The sequence below is a fragment of the Conger conger genome, chromosome 2, assembly GCF_963514075.1.
Source record: "Conger conger chromosome 2, fConCon1.1, whole genome shotgun sequence".
NCBI lineage: Eukaryota > Metazoa > Chordata > Actinopteri > Anguilliformes > Congridae > Conger > Conger conger.
Window position 1 is genome coordinate 69,550,074 of NC_083761.1, and position 25,176 is coordinate 69,575,249.

Genomic DNA, 25,176 nt, shown 5'->3' on the forward strand with positions numbered 1-25,176 from the left:
TGTGTGTGTGGGGTGTGTGTGTGTGTGTGTGTGTGTGTGTGTGTGTTTTGGCAGAGCCAGGCACTGCTGTGGCGCATGCCCTGTTTCACACGTTCGCTGTCTGCTCCTCCATGCAGCCTCTCCCTTGTTATTGTGATACTTGGTGTTTTGTTTTTTTCCCCCCCTCAGCTGGGTTGGTGCATGTTTTTATTGTTTATATTCTATTTTTTAAAACTTTACATTTTCTATGGGTTCACTGTCACTGTAATGGAAATGCGGTTTAATTATGCATCGATGTTGACAATTCTGCATGGGCGTACAGTTGTGAGATTCTTTCTTTTTTCTTTGGAGTATTATAATTTTTTTGGATTGGGTTTAGAGCTACGTAAGAGTTGTGCATGGGGTCGTGTGGCTGGCCTGTCCGTTATCCAGCTTTTACTAAACGTATTGCGCGGAGCAGCAGGAAATGGCCCTCTCTGGATGAGGTACCTGCCCTGGCCCTGAGCCTGTGTGAAGCGCCTGGGCTGGTGGATGTTGGCCTCCGGCCGGCTGGGATCAGAGCTCACTGTGGCAAAGCCAGCACGCCTCAGTGCTCCATGTCCCCATTACAAACGAGTGTGTTAACATTGGCACCCCATGTATCAACATGATTCACCTGCAAAGCTTTCTGGAACGAGGTGACAATGTTCAAAACTGTAGAATTGCCACGGAAGGTTTAATAAAAAAAAGCCTTCCTGCTGAATTCGTTATCTAAACGCATTGCCCCACATGGAGTCCTTCCCCCCCCCCGCGTCTTTTTATCTCAGTAATGGCGGTCCTGCACGTGTGGCGGTTGCCTTTGATTCATTGCTGTGGCATGGTCTCTGTCTCACTGTGCAAGAGAGCTTACTACTGCATGGGTTTGCGATGTTCTGGCTGTTGTGTAAGTATCTGAGTTCATGCATGGACTGCAACTGTAGGCCGTCAGGACAGGATGCATAAAGGCAAAGAGTTTATTTTATGCATCCATTGTGAAAGAAGATGAATTCGGCTTTCATAAGAAACAGCGTGATCGTAGCAGCCTGCCCTTATCTGTGACACCCCTTCAGACATTGCTGAACCTTTTAGCCTCAAAAACCAAAGAATCCAGCCAATGAGTTTGGTCCGACAGCGCATTTAAGACTCCTGGAATGGTTTCCATGTGATTTCCATGGCAACAGCTAAATTATTATACATACGCACACTGAAAAACACACACAAGTGCACATGCATACAAGTGCACACACACACACACTCAAAGATATACAGAAACACACACGCACACAGAAACGCACACACAGTGGGCTGAATGAAAGCTAACGCCTGAGGGAAATGGTCCCAGGTGTTGGCTGGTCTGCCAGAGCCCCAGAGAAGGGACGGTGGTGTTAGCTGAGTGCTGCAGGGCTCATTACCTGCTGCTCTCTCCCTTCACCAGCCCTGTGCTCCTGCATGGGCAGCTTCCTCCTCCACAGCACTCTGGGGCCTGGTGACTGAACTGCTCGTGTCTCTGCGGTGTGTACTTCTGTGTGCGTGCATGCGTGTGCATGCGCGTGTGTGCGCCTGCGTGCGTGCAAGTGAGTGCGTCTGTGAGTGCGTGCGTGTGCGTGCGTGCTCGTGTTTGCACGTGTGTGCGACTGAGTGAGTGAGCGAGCGAGTGTGTGGGGAGTCTGACGTGTTGGTGCATGTGCTGGCATTCCCTCCCTGGAGCTGCCCTCTGGAGCTGCCCTCTGGAGCTGCCCTCGGCCCTGTCTGATGGATGCGTGGCGGAGCCCTTTTGAACGCGATACTCTTTATGGCTGTTGGGAAAGTTGTGCATGGTGATATATGGATGTTATCTTTGTGTGGCATGTGGCCAGATAGGCTGCCCAAACCCAAGCTTGAGGGTCAAAGTCTTTGAAGCACTCCCCATTGGTGAAGCCACTTGAAGGTGCACAGATTTTTTTCTGATGAAAACGGAAAATAATCCAGTGGGGTTTAAAAAAAAAAGACATTTTGTTGTGAAAGTGCATGTTTTTGTTCTAGATCTAAGGAACCCTATAGTCTCTGGCCGCTGTTACTGACTTTGCATGGGTGTTTAGACATGTCAGTGTTTTGCTATCTAGTAGTATTGTGTTTCATTGAAGCTTGCTCCTCTCTCTCCGATGAAAACTCTGCTTTGAAGAAATCACATCCCCTTACAGTCTCACAAGTGGAATTAAGCCGTGTACGTGGTCCTGGAGGGCCACAGTGTCTACTGGTTATCATGGCGCTCTTGGTCCATTGGTCATTGATTAGATAAGGAGCACATACACCTTGTTGTGAAGGCCTTAATTAGGTTCTGATTGAACGTAAACCACAAAAACCAGCCTCTGTGCCCCCCCAGTGAATTTAGTGTGTAAATAGGACTTGGGTGCTCCAGACGCAGAGTTTTCGTTCGACTGTGGGTGTGGTTGGATTGGAACCACACCGTTCACGGGTAGCTCAAGGAGGTGATTTAGCATTGGCATGCATCTCCGGTTTATTCCTGCTGGTGTCTCACAGATATGAGCTGGGTTTGCCGTGCAGGGACTGCATGCTGTGGGAATCTCATAGCCGCTGAGATGAGTTTTCATCGTATAAGCCTGTGCCATGGCTTTGGCTCTGCATGGTTAAGTGTAAGCTGTTTCCAGGCAACCGTGATTCCAGCCATCATTTGAAACGGTGACAAACATTAGTTATTAATATGTTTTTTTGGCCGGGATTCATTATGTTTGACATGAAAAATCCTCTCTCATGCTCCCCGCCTTAGCTCAGGCAGTGAGCTGGTTGCTTGTTTTTTTGAAGCTCTTCCAAATTCTGGAGCTAACTGAGGATAATGTTAACAGAATGAGTCACCTCATGGTATTGTTTCAGATGAAGGTTGTGAATGCTTTCTGTTCTGTACGTAGATTTACCTCCAGGCTGTTTGTCGTATATCAGACTTTTGCTTTGGTTGTAACTTCTCAGTTGATCAGTGGTTCATTTGTGTGTGATGCTCTTTGCATGATATAAAATCTGAACCTGTCAGTGTGTTGGTCTGGGCGTGTGCGCATGAGTGAATCGGAGAGAGATGGAGAACGGAAAAATGAGGGTGAGAGAGTTGTTCTTCCGCTCTCTCTCTCTCTCTCTCCCCCTGCTATCCTCTCTTCTTTTCTCCTGATCCATTTCTCTTCCCCCCTGTCTTCATCATGCCAGTTAGTTTTTATCATACCTCCTCATATCATAACCCAGGATGGCCCTTCCCTTGTCTCTGTCACCCTTCACACCAGTCTAATTTCTGTGTCTGTTTTTCCCCTGTTAGTCTTCTTACCTCTGTCACCTATGTTCTCATTCTCTCTCACTCTTTCTTTCTCTCACTCCTTTTCTCTCTTTCTCTCTATTGATTTATGTAGAAATGTACATGTGGTGAATGGGACGTATTGGTATTTTAGTATCACATGACATCACAATGCCAATAGGTTTATTTTTCTTTAATGGAATGATATTGATTTCAGTTAACTTGTAAGTCTTGCCCTTTAAATTCTACTTTTGTTCATAGCAATTTGGAATTCCAATTTTGTTTAAATGGCCTTCTGGGATACGTAATTGATAATTGATTTGTTTTCCTCACCTCACGCCCTGTCTCTTGGAATATCAGAACTCATATAGCACATTAAGTATATGTCCCCGTTTTTATATAGTGACATTTCAACTGGTTCACCTGCAGGTTTTTGTTTACAAAGTAAATATATTTTGAGCAGACCATTTTGTGCCTGTAGTCTCTGTCTCTCGCTCGCTGTCTGTCTCGTCTGGCTGAGAGAGTCAGGATCACAACGGCCCCCTGCTCACAATCCTATTTCACTTATTCCCTCTACAGTCTGACCCCCTATGTTCATTTCCTGTATTTGGGGACTTATTTTTATTTTTTATTTGTTGGGTTGTTTGTTGGTTTATTTATTTATCATATTTTTTCTGTTTCCCTGATGACTTCTATGTGTGTTGTTGTCAGTCTCCACGGTAACTGCTCGCGTGTCCCCACGCCGTTTCCTCGGCAAGGGTAAGTTTTGTACGTATGACTCCATCGCTGACTGACCCCACCCACCCCCCGAGAACCTAATGAAACACACAATCATACTTGCTTTTCAAAGGGGGTAACAATTTCCTAACTGATTGATTGCTCATTCATTCCCATTGCCTGTTTATTTTGCATATGGTTAGAGAAGAGCATACAAGCGAGAAGCTATTATACAAATTAATTTGTAGACATTAGATGTTTCTAACTTCAGATGTTTCATACACATAAAGAAAAGTCAGCATTCCATATCACAATACTCTATTGTTAGATACATGCAACAGAATGAAGTAGACATGGATCAGAATCCTGTGGGTTGACCAGACTAGTGTAGGAGAACATCTTGTACCCTGCTGGACATGTTTGTGTTCCGTGCTTTAATGTGCTGTCATATGCTGTGCTGTTCTGTGTCATTTCTGCCTTTTTTGGGAGGTGTTTTTGTCACACGGGACATTTGAGGACTGTTCAGTTTAACATGGCTGGGGACAGGACCAGAGGAATGTTCTAGACATGACTAGGGGAATGAGGTTGGATGTGACGGGTAGTATTCTTAGGCCTTGTAGCCTGGAGTTAGATTTTGGGGGTTTGTAAAAATAGCACCCGCTGTACATAACAATAACCGGAACCAGTGAGGGGGGCAATTTACATTTTTAGTGGTTTGGGTGGGTGGAAAACAGTGCATGGCTTAACTTGTCTTGTTTACTAAAGTGTTCGGTAGTACTATAATAGTTATGGTCAAGGTTTTAGAGGCTGACAGGGAGGCTGGTTTATTAGGCCTTGGGGCCCAAGCAGAAAGGATGAACTCTTTCCCTCTCTGCCCTCTGCCTACCTGCCTACCATCAAAGAAGGCCCAGTAGTCATCTGCCCTGCATTATTCTGGCTAATATTGTGGCAGGCAATGTTAATGGGATTGATTTTTCCTTATTCTCTCTATTCACTGTAGTCATGCTGTGGAGTAGTACCCTGTAGTTCAGTAAGACTGTCTGCATTGTGGTTGATGTCTTTCAGTGTGATATCTTTTAAACAGATGTGTCACTGAATCCTTGGATGTTTTCTCCGTTCAATTTTCATTATTCATCCTGACCGGTAATTAACTGTTGCTTTCATCAGACATGCTTCAAAGTCACACTTAAATTTAGCTTTTGTTTGACGACGACCGCGTTTTCACAGCATGTTTGTCTTGAGAGCACGCTGATATACAGTTCTTCAGTAAGCCTATATTGACTGCCATCACTGGTTCTTTTGTCCGTCCCGACAGTATTTGTCCTTAATTTCGGTATTCATTAATTTGTTGGTGATGCACATTAAATCATGTTCTCCATCTCGTCCTGAGGCCAGCTGGTTGCAGGTCCCTCTGTGTAGCACACACATCGAGGCTCACACTTAAAAGCACCTACCCAGTGACACAGTGTAGTGAGAGATGCTGGAGGATGGGAGGGTGGGGGAAAAACTGAATGTTTTGTGTCATCTTTGTTTCAGACTCTAAGCCTGATCTCAGTGTTTTCTCCCATCACACAGTAAATTCTCACCACATCTTTGTTTCAGGCTCTAAGCCTGATCTCAGTGTTTTCTCCCATCACACAGTAAATTCTCACCACGTCTTTGTTTCAGGCTCTAAGCCTGATCTCAGTGTTTTCTCCCATCACAGAGTAAATTCTCACCACGTCTTTGTTTCAGGCTCTAAGCCTGATCTCAGTGTTTTCTCCCATCACACAGTAAATTCTCACCACGTCTTTGTTTCAGGCTCTAAGCCTGATCTCAGTGTTTTCTCCCATCACACAGTAAATTCTCACCACTTCTTTGTTTCAGGCTCTAAGCCTGATATCAGTGTTTTCTCCCATCACACAGTAAATTCTCACCACGTCTTTGTCGGAGACTGCAAGGTCTCATTAGTGTCCCGCCTTTGATTAGATTTATATATATGTTGACCGCCATACTGACAAACCAAACAGAAACTCATTTTTAGCTGAGAGCAGATTGTATTTTTTTGTGGCAGGGGTGGGGGCCTGGGTTATGTGTTATTTTGAAGGGGGCCTCTTTTCCCTTTCTCTTATATTCTGTGGTTGTTAATTGGTTTGGTTTTTGGATGACGTGTGAACATTTTGCATACTAGTCATAGTTTGTGACACCAAATATTAATGCCTGGCAGTGTTTCTACGTTTTCCTTTTATCTGGTTTATTTTTGGCTATGATGATTGCTCTTCGGTCTCCTCTGTCTCTTCTCCTCCATCTCTCTGGTACACCCTCCACATTTCAGCAGTATCTGTAAATGAATGGTCACTGAATCAAATATCTTTTCTGTATGATGCACCTTGGTATTTTCCTTTTTTTCATTTTTATAAACGTAGATTGTCTTGGTGTTGCTTATGTAGATTCAATGTTTTCTCTCTATCTCTCTATCTCTTCCATCCATCATTTTTGTGTTACCCTCTTTTTGAATGTGGACTGGCTCTGTCTCTTATCTGCATATCACTCCCCCAAGCCCCCGCTCCCCTTTCCTCTCTGAATGTGTTTGATTGGGACTGCCGCAGATCGTTTTGATTGGTCTGTATGCTGCATCCAGTGCTTGCTGATTGGCTGTTTTTGGTTCTTTAAATGCCCACTCTTAGTCATGTGATGCGCTAATATCTGGCTGTGAGCAATTTCTGTATTTTACTGTTGCATTTTTTTGTGGATGATTATTATTATTTTTTTCCTTCTCCCCTGTTCTTTTATTTGGGGTATCAAAGGAATGCTTTTATTTTATTTTTGTAGGGGTTTATATTTGAACCGGGGAGGGGGGATGGTTTAAAACCCATGCAGAATTGTATGACATATAATTCACAACCTTAATGTGATATGATTGTCATGATTCAATCTTAATTTTGATTCTACTGCAATGTGTTTGATTACAAATAGAAATGTGAAATGTGATGTGATTCTAAATGTGATTCACGTTTTATAATAACTTATTTAGGTTAATAGTAACCAGAGACTTCAACTTTGATTCACTATACCCAGATTTCACAATTTTTAATAAGAGATTACATTGTCATTCATATGTAGTAGTCAAATTCCTGCATTCTGCATTTGAGTAGGATCTATCCCTGCTATTTATTCAGAGATTAAATTGGTAGGTTCTTAAATCTCATAGTTAAACCCAAATAAACACCATATTTTCAAACAAACATTCCATTCCATGGGTGAAAACTTTTGAGGATCTTTAGGAACTTTTGAGGAAATTACAGATACTAAGCATTGTTCAGTTGAGTTCAGTATTTCAGACATACTTTGCCCATACACATTAAATATGTACCTTGCCTTGGGAATATGACAGCAAAATTCTTCTCACCAGATGTTTCTAGTTTTAAAATATTTCAAACGTTTTTATAGACGCAACCACGCAAATTAAAATGTATAGCACTGTTAGTTTGGAGGTGACATTAGTGTTTTTGGCATTCCTGCTAGGCTCTCCTCCCTTCTCACACAAAGTTGAAATGCTGCCACTTCCTGTGTCACCCTCTGTACCCATGACCAGTTTCATCAACAGAATTTCGAGTAAATTAACAAAGTTCATTGTTTAAAAATAAATAAGCTCACAGAAATGAGGTGTGGAACCTCTCACTCTAACGCACATGGTTTAACGCTGTGCTGTATGCTAGCTCTTAGCAGTAACACCTTTGAACCTTTACTTTCCAGTCTCGTTTGCTTAATTAATACTGACATAATGCTGAATACAGGGGTGGCTGAATAAGTTAGCTGACCAAGTTTATTGTGATAATGTGCATGTTGATCAGCCATTAATTGTATGGTATGTACCTGTACTGGTATAGGTGGCCTCGGCCTTCTCAGTCTTTCCATTTCTATATTACCCGTTCATCACTCCCATCTCCCCCCTTTCAAATATCCTCCCTAATCCATCACGTTTATTCGCTGGGTGTGTACCCTCATCATAGCAGCCATGCTGAAACAATAGATCATCACTCCGCCTATAGTCCTTCCTATCATGACTAAAGGTCCACTGACAGCCATAGACAGGCTCCTAAACAGCAATACAGTGGAATATTGGTTTTACATTCAGGGTAAGGGTAACCACAGGAGATGGAAGGACACCCATGTGAACTATAGACTTCTAATATCACAGGATATCAGAGTAAAGATTAACGAGGGACTCTATGACCATGATTTTTTTTTTTCCCTGTTAAACTAGATTATGCCTGCTTGAGTTGTCTGTGTGTCTGTCCTCTCCCTGGCCGGTTGACAGTGTAGTTTACATGGATCCCGTCTATTCTGTTCCAGGTTAACAATGCTACAGCCAGGGTGATGACGAACAAGAAGACGGGCAGCTCGTACTCCAATGGAGAGGCCCTGAGCTCCCTGCCCTACGGTAAACCCCCCCCCCCCCCCCCCCCCCCGTCCCCCTCTTGTGTTTGGTAGCCAATAGCTGCTCAGAGCTGGGGTTGTAAACTGACGTGCCCTGCAGGACGTCAGCTGCTGCTGGGGTCGCTGCTTTCATTAACATGGCAAAAGCGATGTGTTCTTTGGGATGTTTTTATTTTCTGTTCTGCTTTCGCTTGATCTCATTGTCATCTTCCTCTTCCTGTTGTTCTCTCTCCCTTCCCCTTGGTACCCTGTATTCCCTCTCATCTTCTCTGTGTTCTCTATATTTCTGTGCGTCTTATTTGGCATTTTTTGTTTTCTTCTGGGCTCCCATCTCACCCCCCTCCCCCTCCACACACACACTTTTCTGGCTGTCAGCTGGGTGGAAGTTGAGTCCAATGGTGGGAGCCATGTATGGGCCGGAACTCTACACAGGTGAGGTGCTTTGTATTGTATGTCTCTCCATTTACCCATAGTCTGCAGTCGCCTCTGTGTAATCCGTGTGTTTGGGTTAATGCTGCCAGCCCTGTCAGGCGGTGAGTGTGTGAATGAACAGTGCTCACTGCTTCTCTCTCTCAGTTCCAGGGTTCCCGTACCCCACCGCTGCGGCAGCAGCGTTTCGGGGGGCTCACCTCCGAGGGCGAGGGCGCCCCGTCTACAGCGCGGTCCGCGCTGCCGTCCCACAGCCCACTATAGCGGCTTACCCTGGGTAAGGCGCTATATACTGCATGCTCACAGACAGGCAGATGGACAAGCATACCCATGCACATGCACACAGACAGAGACACACATGCACACGTAAACACACACAAACACGCTGACGGGCAGACAGACACACTCACGCCTATACCTATGCACACACACACGCACACACGCACACACACACACACACACATGCACGCTGACGGGCACACAGACAGACAGACACACACACAGACAGGCACACACACACACGCAGAACTGGCACACGCACACAGACAGAGACACACATGTAAACACACACAAACATGCTAATGGGCAGACAGACACACACACACGCACACGCAGACACACACACACAAGCACGTAAACACACTCACACGCACATCTGCATGTTGCCTGTGTGTGTTTTGGCTGTGCAATCTGGGGTTGGTGCAGTGCACATACAAACTCAATGATGAATCGGTAATTTTGCACATTTTTGCAATGGGAAATACCACTTCCAAATCTTAGAGCAGAATGTTTGAACTGGCTACTTCAGTACACTTTTTTATGTAGCACATTTGTTGCCTGAATCCAGGAGGACGTGGTGTCGGGTGTCCCTTTATGTGGCTGATATCTACAGAAATAAGGTCCTTTCTAACGGGTTTAATGGCTCCTGGAACCTTAGTTATAAGCCTCAGTCTTTAAAGCTTACACACATGCTGGACAATAGTCCCCATGAAAAGGGGAACTTTAATATGCATTTAATTTGCATTTAGAAGTGCAGCAGCTATTCATGGAAGTTGTATTTCAGCACGCATGTTGCATGGGTGTGTAATAATTCTGTCTCTCTCTTTCTCTCCATCTCTCCTCTCTCCCTACATCTTGTAACTTTTTTCTATCCATTTTTCACATATTCCATTTTCCCCTTGGCTTTCTGTCACTGAATGATTTTTCTCCTTTCACCTGTCTTGCTGTTACTCCTTCATCTGTTACTTTCTTCAATCTTTCTCTCATCCCTCCTCTTCATCCATCCTTCCCCCCTCTCCTCTGGTTCCGCATCTCTCAGTGTGGTGTATCAGGATGGTTTTTATGGAGCTGCAGATCTATATGTAAGTAAAAAATCATCTCCTCTCTTCTCTCTCTCCTTCTCTCCTTCTCTGTCTCAGAGTGTTTTTACCTGTGTGCATATGTAAACAAAATGCATTGAGCTGTGCGATTCTGGATGTAGCATACATATAAATTGGAATAGAAACCTTAGTGTGTTTTGTAGCCATAATTGCAGTACCTTGTCTTCTCCCTGTCTTTGTACTCCACATGGTTGTCTATTACTAATATTAGTTTGGACATGTTTGTTTGTGTAACCAGAAATTGTGTTCCAGTGACCATTCTTTCTGTTGGGGCCCTAGGTTAGGCTAAGCATTCAACTGTCGTATACATTCATAATTGGGCGGCTCAATGTGTGCACGTGTGTGTGTGTGTGTGTGTGTGTCTCAGTGTGCGTGCCCGTGTGACTGTGTCCAGGTTGACAATAGCTGTTTCTGTTCTCTCTGTAGAATAGTGTTTCAGGACTCTGTGCTTAGTCCCAGAATGCCTCAGGTAGGGTCCACATGAACTTTGGTGTGGAGTATTACCCTTATGATGACTGTTTGATATTGATCATTTTGAATCATAACAGCTTCTCTGTTTTTTTCTACTAACTCACTGGAATCTGACAATGGGTGGTCTTTGGAAAGGGGGTAGCCTTTTTATTATTTGTAATATCTTATTACTATGAATGCCTATCATCAGATATTAGATTAGATTAAATATAATCCTAGTACTACTGCAGTTAAGACTGTATATATCTTTTATATATTTTAAAGATATATTATTAATCTACTCCCATTTATCCTGAAATGGCTTTTCACCCATGTCTGACAGGCCCCTTATACCACTCCCTGACACCAGGTGGCAGTGCTGGGCTTCTTGTTAGTCTGGGACAGATATTTCACAGAAATGTGCACATCAATTTCTGTCAATTTGTAAAACAACTGGTCAGAGCTGTGCAAATATTGATGCTTTTATGAACTAGGAGATTACATTACGTTACATTATAGGCATTTGGCAGAGGCTCTCATGCAGAGCGACGCACAGCGTACAACATTCATCTTATCGCTGGAAAACGGGAAGGACGTTGGCCACAACAGTATATCATCTACAGTAAAGGAGAGCCTGTGTGGTTTAGAGACTGTTCCCCTCACAGATTTTGTGATTTGGAAGAGGAGAATGCAGGGTTAAGTGCAGGGATGAAGTCTTTACAGCCGGCTCTTGGATTGTGGCTTTGAGTCCACACCTCCGAACAGCCTCCAGACCCCTTCCCAACGTCTGCGTCTCATTTGAAGCATGCTGAACTGATCGATGTCGGCATGCCCACACTTACCCCCCTCCTCTCCCCCGTGTAGACCCTGTATCCCTCTCTCCTCCCTCCCTCCCTCCCTCTATCCAGTCTCCCCCTGACTCTCCCTGTTCCTGTTTAATAATATCCTTTAGCTCCCCCCCTCCCGTTTTGCGCAGGCGTGCAGGAATGCTGGGAGTTGTACATGATTAGGGTAGAATGCAGTGGCGTGTTTGATCGGGATTGCCTTTTTTTACATATATGGGATGCATGCTGTCTGTCTGTCCGTGCGTCCATCCGTCTGTCTGTCTTTGTCTGGTTGTGGCCATGTGAGTGTGTCTCTGTTTGTCATCCTCATTGGCTCCCTCCTTCACCGTGTGTGTGCTTGTGGGGGGAGGAGCCACTTCCCTGTCCGTTTCTCCGTCTGTCCCCCTTCTGACAAACGGATGAATTCGGTTCTGGCAAATAATTCTGGACTATGGACCACCACTGGACCGCAGTGCCAAATTCCCGGTGTGCCCGGCTCCACCGTGGTCTGTTTGTCGTTGGGGGGGTGGGGTGAAGGGGAGGGCAGGGCAGGGCAGTGTTAATATGAGAGATCCCCCGTTACGACATTCTGTTTGTACATATGCGTGATGTACGTGACTGCCTGTGCTCTCCACCATTCTCTCTTCATGTGGTCGTGAGGTGGTCCCCGCTGTCCCGTTCCCCAGTGTAGTGTGATGGCGCGGTGGGCCCGCGGCGATGCCGTTAACTCTGGTCTCTCTGCCTTTCTCCCGCAGGGCGGTTACGCTGCCTACCGCTTCGCTCAGCCCACCGCTGTAACCGGGGCAACCGCTGCCGCGGCCGCGGCCGCCGCCTACAGTGACAGGTGCGGGAGCGAGGCGTCGCCGTGGCGCCCTGGCTGCACAGCCTTCACGCTGGTTTCTCAGAAGCCATTTTGTGTACATCAGAGGGTTAATGTGCATAATTCTGTTTTTATATTAGAACACAACCACTTTCTTATCCACATTCATATACACATAACGTACATATCATAGCAGTATGTAGAGATTCCAATGAATCAACATCTAACTAAAATGTCCTTTTATAAGCATACCTCGGTTCAAGTTCTCTGTTTTAGGTTGCAGTATTATAACTTTATGCTTCCTCTGAATAAGAACCATAATAACTTGTGTGCCTCTTGTCTCTCAGTTACGGGCGAGTGTACACTACGGACCCCTACCACGCCTTGGCCCCTGCTGCTGCTGCTTATGGAGTTGGAGCCATGGTGAGACTCCCCTTCTCCCAACGCAGTGGAAGGCGGCCATTTTTATTCACAACAGTGCCTGTTGACTTTCAGTAAAAACTCATTTTCATTTAGTATTGGCAGTGATGTACCCATTAATTTCATTACTCTCTCCCTCTCTCCCTCTCTCCTTTCTTCCTTTCTCTCTCTCTCAGGCAAGTCTCTATCGGGGTGGATACAGCAGATTTGCCCCTTACTAGGTTAAGTGGCCACGCCTTGGATTTTCCCCATTCCTTGGAACCTGTGTTCTTACTCTGCATTTGCAAAGAGTTCCCTCACCTCCTTGGGTTGGAATTGCAAAGTATTTTTTGACTCCGTACACAAAAAAAAAAAATCACAAAGTCCATTTAGACTTCTGCATAGACCACAGGGAAATGATTTAAAAAGAGAAACATCACCACAGTCACAAGTCTTGCCACAGGACATCTACGCAAAAGATACCGCTCCGGAGAAGTGTGCTGCTCAATCCATTTCACAGCTTTGTGCACGTTAATGATTCTTTAACATATTACGTCTGCACAAACACTATTATGCTCAGCTGTGTGCTACTAGTATATACACCAACCTACAGATACCCATTTTTAAAATTGTAGTTCAGTTTTCACTCTCAGAGAAAAGTGTTTTCACAGTACATGCAGACATTTCCCTTGACAAGATCCACGCACGAATGGGACGGCCCCAGCAACACAAAAACCAATCAGAGACGGCAGCAAGTGGGGCAAATGTGCACAATTTAACCTGCAAGATGGATAACCGCTATAAGACAAGCTATTTTATAAATTTTTCTTATAAATATGGTGGATAAAACGACAGTCAAAAAACGACAAGAAAAATGAGGCAAATATTACGCAACTTAAAAAATATATTTTTTTGTTTGGCATTACCTCAAGTTTTTTTCTCTAATCTCTCAGTTGATATAGTATTGATAATAATGATAATTATATAAAAGCAATTGTATAAAATGGCAATTTATTATTATTATTATTATTATTATTATTATCATCATCAGTTATCATTCTTAATCTCCATTGCTAGATATTAGTGGTATAATCTGTGGTAATTATTGTCTGTTATTTTCCAAATGAATACGTGTAAATATAGGCTACCAGTTGCCCTCTTTCTTTAGCATAATATTTTACATGTGGATGTAAAACCTGGGAGAGCTTGGATCACGACACACATCATTATACGTAAGTGAAGTAGTGTACGGTTATTAGTTGTTGTATGGGTTGTTAGGGGTGAAAAGGTATTAACTGAGTTTTTTACTCCAACTGTAGTTCGATACTACATTATAAACAACATTAGAAAGATTTTTTTTAATTCAAGGTTAAACATGATTGACATTATTCAACTGAAAAGGTTATCACATGAGTTGGACGTAGACCATGGAGATTTACCCCAGTAAACACTAAAACTCTGAAAATACACTAAGGCTCCGCTTTCTCAGAAGTGGAGCCATCAAATTAAAATTCTTATTTAATGTAATATTTCATCATTTTGCCTTGAGTACATGCAGAGCTGGCTACCAATTTATTTTTAGAGATAAAAACTGAGAGGGCTTGACTAACAAAAAAAGCTAAAATCACAACTGTCTGTTATTATGCACATTGTCCATGCATGATGAATAGATTATTTTTAGGATGCTTTTTCATTGGGTTCCAAAGATGTATTATTATTATTATTATTATTATTATTATTATTATTATTATTAGTAATAATAACAACACTTATTATTGCTGTTTATGCAGTTATTTGTCTTATTGTTTGGTTAAAATTTCCTGAAGTGCTGTTTCCAATGTATCTCATTGAGGCTTGTGATGTGTTTAACTGCATATTCTTAGAAATCATTGCATCTGTTCTGAAGTAATGTCCATGGGGAATGCTGTTTCAGAGAATGGTGGGGGTCATGATAGCATGTACAATCCTGGTTAGTATGATCAGTGTTTCTGTCTGCCATTTCAAGTTCCTAAACTACACTTGTTGCTCGACATAACTAAACGCTTGTAGGATTGAAGCCTGCTTAATTTTGTTAATTAGCCATGTCCAACTTCACAGGTGAATACCAACAGTCTGTGGTCAGTGGCCTTTTTTGGTCGCACCACATATTGGATATTACAGGACAGGGATAACAGATTTGAATGAGGAGAATAATCTGTTAGACTGAACCCTGTTTGATGATAGTGCGGTCAGGGTGCCACTGGTCCCATTGCAGAAGACTGAGCATGTTTTTAAAGTATCACACCTTTTAATGAAGAGTGCTGGGGACAGTGGCTGTTATGTGTAGGGTGGGACAGCGGAGCGTTTAATGGAGAACAGCATTTCACATTTGCATGGGATGATATTGGGAGGATATTTTTGGGCTGAATCATGTAGTGTCACCATGAAAGGAGAGGCGATGGTACTGAATTCACATAAAGCATTTCACATCGGGCCCAAAACAAAGGGGATGAGATATCATAAATACCAACCAAATCTCATTTTTGTGAATCGTGCTGAATTATATGTTAAGAGAAGATGTAATTGCCATTAAATGTTTAGTTATATATAAATATATTCAGTGGGAAAAACATTCAACATTTTCAAGAGCTGCAAAGTATTTTTTTTCTTCCAATTTGTTTGCTTTGTCTTTATTTCTGATTTATGTTTGTCATGGGAATTGCAGCCTTTGAATTCTTCTTTTTTCTTAGTGTTATATTGAGCTGGTACATCAAACTACCTTTTTAAATTTTGTTTTTAAAAGTGAAACATTACACTACATCTGCTGGCGTCATCAGCACTGCAGTGCAGTGCAGGGGTGTGATCTGGTGTAATCCACACACAGCTACACATTGCTCAGCATCGGACACTACATGGTGGTGCGCACATGAATGACCCAAGCTTTTTAATTTCTTCGTTTTTCTCTTACGGGAAACCATGCTGGGGTTGCGTTAATTATGGATTCTGTGGTTGCCACCTTTTTTTTTTTTTTAGTACTTATCATTCTTCTTGTTATGGTCCAGGCACCGATTACCTTTTTTGGTTGATTATGAAAAGTGGCTGTTGTGCAATCCCGCCCCCTCCATTGTGCCGTTTCCACTCTGTGTTCTCTTCTCTTTATCATGTTGAATGTACATATAAACAGTTTGTTTTTATAATCAGTCCTGGCTGCCTGTTTCATTTCCATCACTGCTGAAACCTGTGTTATAATATTCTTGCCTGTTAGTGGTGGGTGGGGCAGTAGTTGCAAGAGGAATGGGTGGTTACCATGGAGACACCCGTTTTAGAAACGCGGAAGAAATTCAAACGCAACCGTAAAACTGTTCCTGCATGCTGCACTGGAATGGGAGTTTCTAGTTCAGTCCAATTCAGGAACGGACAGAAAAGTTTATATCTACATTCTGAATGTAGGACAGCAGAATATTTTTTGCCTGCAATACTACAATACGAGTAAGCTACTACAAAATTGAATTAAGGGTAAGGGTATTGCTTTCATAAGGTAATGATCTTTTTTCCATACATTGCATTTGACTTTTATAGTGTCATTTTCCATTCAGCTTTAAAATGTAAAAACAGCCATATTTCTTTCAGGCTGTATAATAAACGCGACAAACTGAAATATGAATCAATAAAAAATATGAAAATGGGAAGACTACTGAAGTTCCTTTAGCAAGGCTGTAGTTAAGCCTGTATATTTGTATGGTGTGATATGGCTGTTTAAATGTGCTGTTTAGTTCACCTGTATAGTTCTACAAATGCAAGATTCAGTCATAGGCTTAGGTTTCATAAACCCCTCTATTAAAAGCATGAAGAGTATATGCCCTGCTCGGTTAGTTTCTGATTCAATAATAAAATTATCTTACATCGTTCCAAAATATTTTAAAATATCATTCCGTTCAGCACCTGTTTGAAAATTATTTTAAAAAATCATTGTTGACGGACATCTGTAGATAATGCACATCCGCTTGGGACAGGAGCGTGGTCATTATAACTGAGCGGTTATGCTATCTTGTCTCCCCTGCAACCGCTTAATTGCAAATACAGATGATGGGGTGCTGCACTTGGTTCAGTTTCCCTGGGGGATTGTCGTCACCTTGTAAAATTTCTTCGAAAATTCGTTGCGTTGTAGAAATCTGTTCTAGTCAGTGTATTTTGTGTTCGCGAATTTAAAATATGTTGTTGATCCCAGACCAGTAAGGAGTAAACAAGGCATTGGACGTGTGGTCCCCCTGCAGGGTAAGTTAAAAGCCATGTTACCCGCTGCAATTTTATGGGCAACGGGTGACCGCAACGGGCAACAAGGTGAGACACAAAGCAGCCAGTTCTGCCAACTGGTAGCTGTTTTACAGAAAGAAGCTGAGCATAAAGCCAATTCAGCTTACGCAAGGTGGCAGTAGCCAACAGTGGCTAGCAAATATAAATATTATTGATGCTATCTTTAGCCAAAACTGGTAAACATTTGATTCAAGAATATTGAAAGGTACGCTACTGAGACAATTGTCTCTCACAACCTACCCCTATCCAGTCAGTCTAGTGATCTTGGTGGTCTTTTGGCCTGTTTGTTCATATTTGCCTTTGTGTTGTTGCAACTATGTTTTTGTTTATTTTATTGTTTAATTTATCTGGTAGAGCACTTTGCACAACATGTGGCAGAAAGAGGTACAGACCGTGATCTCCATGTCTTGGGATGGCTGCAGTAACGGGCCTGACAAAGTATCACCAGAAGAGCTATACTCCTGCTGATGTCTGTGCCTCACAGACTTAATGCAGTAATTGCAGGCAAAGGGTTTGCAAACAAGTTTTAAATATGATTACTTCCATTAACATAATTTAACTAGTTGGCATTGATATCCCAAACATTATGGTGCTGTGAAATTTATAGTTGGGTTGTACAGATCCATGTCTTTGCCTGTCCCAAACATTATGGGGCTTACTTGTCATATGGCTTATCTAGAGAATCATAGCGCTTATTGCACTGTGCATGGCCAGGTGTGTGGAATCATTACTACAGTAGTGAGTGTAGCCCATCCTTTTTGAATTGAGATTTGACTTGAATGAGTTAATGCTGGTAAAGCTGTAGTTATATTTTTGCATGTGAGTGGGTGTGGACCGGGATCAAGAGCTACTGCGACAGTCCAAGCCTGATAAGTGTGCCAAATGCGAGGCGGATGGGAGAATTGTATTTACATTTGAAAAACATTTTTTGGCAGCTTTAATGGGAGTGGCTCGCGACCTCGTTTCACACAATTCAAGGCAATACGAAAAATATAGCAACCTTTGCATATTGAATATAAATCAGCCAAATTGCAGTTGCAAAGTTTGGGGCCACATTTAGTGTGTCTCAGAGTTGACCAGGGACTAAGAAGCATGATGAATGGTTTGCTCTCATGTACCGTCCATGTCAAATAATTTTACCAAATGTGAAACGAGTGCTTTCTGCGAAAGTTGTTCAAATGTGAAAAGCGCTTTTGGCAGCCATATTTGGTGTGGCCTTGGACCTGGTCACTAAAGTATTTTAAGTTAATCTATGAATCATTACCAAGGATTTTCGCCTGAGTTGAACTTCATGCAATGCTAGGAGGTTAGCAATGCAAAAAAAACTAAACAAAAAAAACATGTTTTTCAACTTTTTAGGAAATGGCTGAGTGAGGATCTGTACCAAGAGACACAATGACCCTTTGTGTGTGCTGGAATCATCCCTGGCATAAGTGCAAAATGGCAGTTCAATGAATTGCTTTTTTCACATCTCAAATAGGATGAACTAACTGATCTGCAGAGGCCGATGTTTTACTAATTGATTTATTTATGATCACATTCAAGTAAACAAAGCACAGTTATTGAAAATAAATCTTTGGTAGTACATAAATGAATGTATATATCTGAGATACCCTTTGATGTTTTCGTGGTGAAAGGAAGGTCAGAGATAAACTGGAGAGGGGCGATGCTCCATTGTTAATTTTACTTTTGTACAGCATTATTTTGGTAACAGCAGCACATATTACATCCCGTTTGCAAGATACAGTCAGTTCAATCATCTGTCCTCACATTTAACAACAAGATAAAATCATTTGTGCAGATCATTTGAAAAGTTTGACAGGTAGAAGATAAATGCAATGGGTACAGTTAGAGGAAGAAAACTGGAAAAAAATAAATAGTAATTAAAAAATTGATTACTGTAAGCATTTCTTTACCTTTCTCCAAATTTGATATCAATATTTATCCTTTAGGGGTACTCATCTTACTATAGGCTGCATATTGCACAATATTTGGATTGGTAAGAAAAATATTATTTTCTTGTCTTGGCAGGTAGATACAGTGAATGGATATGTGCGTGTACCAGGTCAGTAAAGACCAATAATGACTGTACGGTATATAGCTTTACTCTGAACTGTTGGCCACACTACAGGAGACAGGGAGAGGGGATGAGGAGAGACGGGTAAGGGTGGGCTTTACACAATGCCGTATTTGGCCAGGTCGCTGAGCTCCATGTCACCAAAGGCCTCCCAGGGGCAAACCACAGAGATGTCTGAAAGAGACGGGGACAGAGGCATAAGAGCTTCTTAATGCCGTGCCCTTTACGGCAGATGCATTAGTGAGAAATAAGCAATTGTGATTAAAAAGAAAAATACATATTCAGCAGTGATGCTACATTCTGATTAGCAGTCTTTACAATACGATACGTAAAGTATATCTGAATGTGATTCTTACCGGTGCCAAGACCCTCCATTCCAGGGATGTCATCACCAAATCTGAGAGAAGCAGAAATGGGTACATTAGCCGTCAGCATGGAATAAAAGAGGATCTTCTACTATCTTTGTTTATTCGTGTAAATTGTTTAATGAAAGATGGTACCGTGTCAGTAGTAGTCAGTTGCGATTGTTTGTTGTAATTGTGTGTGTGTGTGTGTGTGTTTGTGTGTGGCGTGCCACTCACCCTTTCTGTCCCGGCTTTGGGGCCTTGCTCTTGAAGGTACGGGCTGCCCTCTGCTTGAACCTGGGGGGGCCCTTGGACATGCCAGCGCTTGTTGCGGGTCCTTCTGCGTTCATTTCTGCTGCTGACTGAAGAAGGGAAACACAGGGTCTGTGAATTCATACTAACAGACTGTATGTGTGCACCGTGCATTCATACTAACAGATTGTATGTGTGCACCGTGCATTCATACTAACAGACTGTATGTGTGCACCATGCATTCATACTAACAGACTGTATGTGTGCACTGTGCATTCACACTAACAGACTGTACGTGTGCACTGTGCATTCATACTAACAGACTGTACGTGTGCACCATGCATTCATACTAACAGACTGTACGTGTGCACTGTGCATTCATACTAACAGACTGTATGTGTGCACCGTGCATTCATACTAACAGACTGTATGTGTGCACCATGCATTCATACTAACAGACTGTATGTGTGCACCGTGCATTCATACTAACAGACTGTACGTGTGCACTGTGCATTCATACTAACAGAGTACACAGTGCATTCTAATTCCTGGTTTCTCATGCCCTTAACAAGAACCAGTTACTCCGCATGTGCTCTTCTATGTTCTTCATCTCTCCATTCATTCCTTCATTCATTTCTCTAGTTGGCTTTATCTTTTACCTATTCCTCTCCACTTCCACCTGTCAACTAAATGTCAATAACACTCTAAGCTTTTCCCCCTCCCTCCCTCCCTCCTCCCTGCCATGCTCCATTAATCCATGTAGATTAACAGAATTAATGTATATATTCAAAAAAAGATCATGGTTATCCTATTTAAAGATACAGTACCCCATACTACAATATATTTATGGGAATGGCACAGGCACAAAAATACCATGGCACAAATATAGCACAGCAAATCGCTGTTACTTAATCAGCTTGTTCAGAGAATTATCAGTGAGGGGGAATCCCTTCTAATCTCTTCAGAGTCTCATCCTTCCTCATGAGTAATGCATTCTGATCACTGATGTCTCATTACTAAGACATATTGAGCTACAATGTGGAAGATATTGTACATGGACACATAATCCAGCATTCAGTTATTAATGCAAAAACCCATGCAATATTCGAATACTTTCACACTTACATTTGCAATCTTAATTCTGTTTTAAGGCCATATCATTGTATGTTCAATTCAATTTTATTTGTATAGCACTTTTTACAATGCAAGATTGTCTCAAAGCAGCTTTACAAAGAGACCACGCCTGAAACCCCCTCAGAGCAAGCTTAGGGCAACAGTGGCAAGGAAATAGTCCCTGACTAACAGGAAGAAACCTTGAGCAGAACCAAGCCCATCTGCTTCTGGCTGGCACTGGGCAAACAGTGAGTTTAACATATATATGTGTCTAACATACATTGGTACAGTATACCCATATGTGTGCTGTTTGAATTTAAGATATGTTGTGGCCTGTAATGATGGCCCCAAATCACATGTACAAATGTATAGATTCCAGATGCATGTGTCAAACCACTCTCCTTCATCAATATAATCCATCTAGCTTTTCTTCCGTAGTTCAAAGCAAATATTATGGTCCAATGTGACCAACTTTCTCTGACCAAATAACAAACTCTAACGACATTGTTTCAAACTAGCAAGCAGGTGGTCAAGACAAGACTTGACACAATGCAAGATTCTTTCCAGACAGCAGCCAGTATAACAAGCCTAGATGGACTGAATGACTTTCTCTCTTCCTCAAACATGTTCATGCTTTCTGTTTTACAGACAAATCTTTGCTTACATAACGGTCTGCAAGAGCAACAATAAAATAAATAGATCGGTTCTCTTACCTTTTTAGTTCTTTGGATTAAAAAGCAAAAGTTCTCTCTTGAGAGCTGACAGGACAAGAAATGCAAAACAGAGATTCTTCTCTTTTTCTGCAATCTTTCACCAGTTCTGGTCTTGGTCTCTCTGTCCTCCCTTTAAATACCCTAGTCCCTAATCCCCTGGTCCATCCCCCCCCGACCCCCCCCCCCCCCCCCCCCATCCAGTTCCCACTCTCTCCTCATCCCCCTCTCACACGCACAGATTGGCCACAGGGATAAAAAGATTGTCGAGACAGGTATATTTTAAGGGTAGACTTACAGATAAGTACGCCATGCATGTGTTCAGTTGGGTAGTTGGGGCTCATAGAAAACACGTGAATCTAACACTGGGTATTAGGGAATGCATGTGTCAGCATATTTGTTGACATCAACAATGTAAATATAGTCTAATTGGGTCCAAGTAGGGGTCCAATTAGAAGATTGGAAAATGGGCCAAAAAGTCAGGTGGATTTTATTTTTGAAGTATGCATGCGTTTTTGTTTTTTTCTAGAAATGATAACAGTAAAATTGCTCTTGCAGTACTCAAATTATGTGGCTCTTGCTTTTGTACAATTGTTAGTTTTCTTTTAATTTCTGTTAATGATAAATATGAACTGAATATTTTTCTGCGGAAGAATAAAAGCACTTTAATTGTGTACAGTTGTACTTACCTGAGTACAATGTGCCCTCACCTGAGAGTTGTGTATTTTTATGCATTCACTGATTTACTTTTTGTTTCTGCTTTGTTTACTTCATAGGGACAATATTGTGATCCATTACAAATATTTCTGTGGAAAGGCAGCTGGATCTTGGAGCAACAAAAAAGATACAAATATACAAAGAGGAACAAATGACTGGTTTTATTTGAAAGCCTAATGGAGTTTAAAGTCTGGTTTGAGAGAGCTGTGGGCATATGTCAAGACGTGCCCTGAGATTTGGCTCTTAAATTGGATTATCCTTGCTAAAATGGCAAATGCATGCGTGGGCATGGCTATGTTAACTATGTGTGAGCTTGCATGTGAACTCGTTTGAGTACATATGTTGATGAACCCCGTTCCTAAGGAGGACAACTTATCCTGTAATTCAATTAGACATGTTGTGTACAGACACACCACATCTGTCTCAGTGCAGATGATTGCTGCATATTTGTTATGCAGTCATGTTTGTGTTTAAAATATGCTTGAGAATGATATTGTATAGTCATCATGCAACCTGTGTTCAGAATCATTGTGCTTCATTCTCCGTGAGCACAGTTCAGGTTGTCACATGTTGCACAGAAGACAGAAACATGTGCAACTTTATAACTGCACAGCACGCAGATTTTTGATGAGAGATGTTTAATTCTGTATTTCCAAAAACCAAGGGACCTGGATCACTAAGCAGGGTTACTGAGTTACTGACTGCACTGAGTAAAACCCCTGTAACCATTCTTTCTATTTTAGTCCTTGTTCCAGATTTGGGAGGGTTCTGGGTTTTTACACAGCGCAGTCGGCCAGCAAACCAGCTTCATGCTACAGGCCTCAGGTCTGAGGGAAAGAAAACCCAGTGATTCCTGTGGAAATTCACTCATTTCCCCCTTATTAGCATAGTTAATCATTATATTCACAGCATACAATAATAACACCTGTATGCAAACATTGTTCACATCCCACTGTTATAATTAAGCATAGACTTTGTGTATGCTTCATGCAGATTACATGCATGTTGAGCTTTGTTTGAATAGCGGTTGACTTAGGTTAGTTATGTAATTCTGATCCTTTCAGTCTACTCGCTAATATATTTACAGGGGGAGGATTAGAAAGGCTTGTTGCTCACGCATGATCTTACCTCAGTATACACTTCGGAGAATTGTTTTGTCTCACTCTGCAGATTCAGAGAAGGCCCATATACAACCCAGAAACTGAGTGAACACATGGAGGGGATTCAGGCCTGGCACGGACAGTCCATACAAACCAACAGGAGACTCAACAGATCTCCTCATGGACACTCTCTGCATTTTCCTCCTCTGTGATAGCTCCCATGACACATTTACTGTTATCCTGTACTCTTATCCCAAACCTAAATCAGAGTCCTGTACTCTTACCCCAAACTTAAATCAGAGTCCTGTACTCTTACATCAAACCTAAATCAGAGTCCTGTACTCTTATCCCAAACCTAAATCAGAGTCTTGTAATGTTTATGAAATGTGGATAGCTCATACATGTAATATTGGTCCAACTGATACATTGTGGCCAAATTTTTAGAATACCTATTATTATACAACTCTGAACTTAGCTCTTACTTAAATGCTATATTTAAGAGTTGTCAAAGTTGACTGAAGTTACTCTTTTTTATATATCAAACATGACATCATATTCTGTACTACATTTAAACTGTAGGCTTGAAGGCTTGTTCAAAAGGCTTGAAGTGATATTTTTATATATTTTTTGTTTTGCACAAAACAATATTTTCTTTAGCCACAATACACAGAAAGGATATATGCCATGGTAAAGTTTAAAGTGTCTCAGGCTGAGTTGCAGGAGTGCTGTGTAGGAATTCTGCTGTCCCCCTCAAATTCAGCTTGGTTTCTACCGGTGATGATAAACTGCACTACGCTCCTTACATGTAATGTTTCACAGCAATACATTTTATCCTCAGCAAATGCCTTTTTTTTTTTAATAGGAAAAACACAAAGGGGGCTGAAAAACAATGACAGTCATGATATAAGACTTTTTTAAATCAAAGAAAACATGATGAAAATGTGAGATATGGAAGAGCAGCTGGTCTGAAACTATGAACTGGGAAGAGACGACATGGAGTAAGGAAGATAGAAATATCACATGCTGTAAAGCTCTGGAGCTTTCGGTGGGTGTTAAGGAGCCTCTAATTAGATTAAATCTGATGGTGGGACTAGGACGTCACTGTGGGGTTGTCGTAAAGATTACAATGTACTGGGAACATTACGGGGCAGTTATAGCACGCAAAGCGAGAAATTAGAACAGGTTAGTCACACTCAGGACAGAACAAAAAAACACTTATTTTCATACCTGTCATTCAGAAAGATCACTTCTCCCAACAGAGATGAATTGTGGATGATGCTCTTGTGATAGACCTTGTTTAATGCAGTAGCCAGACCTGCAGGTAGTGGCTCAAAAATTATTGGCACCCCTGACAGAAAATGAACAAACAATACTCTAAACAATATATTTATAGACAAACTCAAAATACCAACATGTGATAAATACTGTGCTATATTAATGTTTCAATGGAACCAACACAAATAATTTACTGATTTCCTCCAAATCAATGTTTCACAATTATTGGATACAGATTATTGTAAATAACAATTTTTACCAAATTTTTACCAAAATTAAACCAGGTATTAAATTCCACTTATTTAAGTTTATCTATGTGTTAAGGAACTGTATTGAGTGATTACATCACGTCCTGTTTCACTAGGGTATAAAAATGAGGTAACACACATGCAATATCCCTTTGTCATCCAACACCATGAAGAAAACAAAAGAATTGGCAGTTCAAGAGTTCAGATGGTCGTAGACCTTCATAAACGTGGTAATGGCTACAAGAAAATTCACAAACGATTGAATATACCACTGAGCACTGTCAGAGCAATTATAAAAAAGTTCAAAAGATATGGAACTGTTGAAAATCTCATGAGTAG

The 25,176-nt window shown here is 41.8% G+C and overlaps 2 protein-coding genes across 7 annotated transcripts in view; one reads left to right on the forward strand and one right to left on the reverse strand.

Annotated features, from left to right (window-relative positions):
- Positions 1-16,372, forward strand: part of LOC133121534 (RNA binding protein fox-1 homolog 2-like) — a 36,608-nt gene extending 20,236 nt beyond the window's left edge. For 3 of the 6 annotated variants that reach the window (XM_061230763.1, XM_061230766.1, XM_061230767.1), the window contains 7 exons: positions 8,324-8,411; positions 8,783-8,839; positions 8,984-9,113; positions 10,155-10,197; positions 12,245-12,333; positions 12,657-12,732; positions 12,906-16,372. In XM_061230763.1, coding sequence (XP_061086747.1) covers positions 8,324-8,411; positions 8,783-8,839; positions 8,984-9,113; positions 10,155-10,197; positions 12,245-12,333; positions 12,657-12,732; positions 12,906-12,950 — 528 coding nt within the window. In that variant the 3' untranslated portion in view covers positions 12,951-16,372. Of the gene's footprint in view, positions 1-8,323; positions 8,412-8,782; positions 8,840-8,983; positions 9,114-10,154; positions 10,198-10,641; positions 10,685-12,244; positions 12,334-12,656; positions 12,733-12,905 lie in introns of those variants that run through there. The other 3 variants (XR_009708013.1, XM_061230764.1, XM_061230765.1) reach the window with 3 other exon arrangements.
- A 2,803-nt stretch (positions 16,373-19,175) lies between these two features.
- LOC133121288 (retinal cone rhodopsin-sensitive cGMP 3',5'-cyclic phosphodiesterase subunit gamma-like) lies at positions 19,176-19,739 on the reverse strand. The gene is made up of 3 exons (XM_061230492.1): positions 19,660-19,739; positions 19,435-19,475; positions 19,176-19,252 (listed from the first exon to the last, which is right to left on the reverse strand). The coding sequence occupies exons 1-3, from the start codon at positions 19,737-19,739 to the stop codon at positions 19,176-19,178; spliced, it is 198 nt and encodes a 65-aa protein (XP_061086476.1).
- Positions 19,740-25,176: the final 5,437 nt, after the last annotated feature.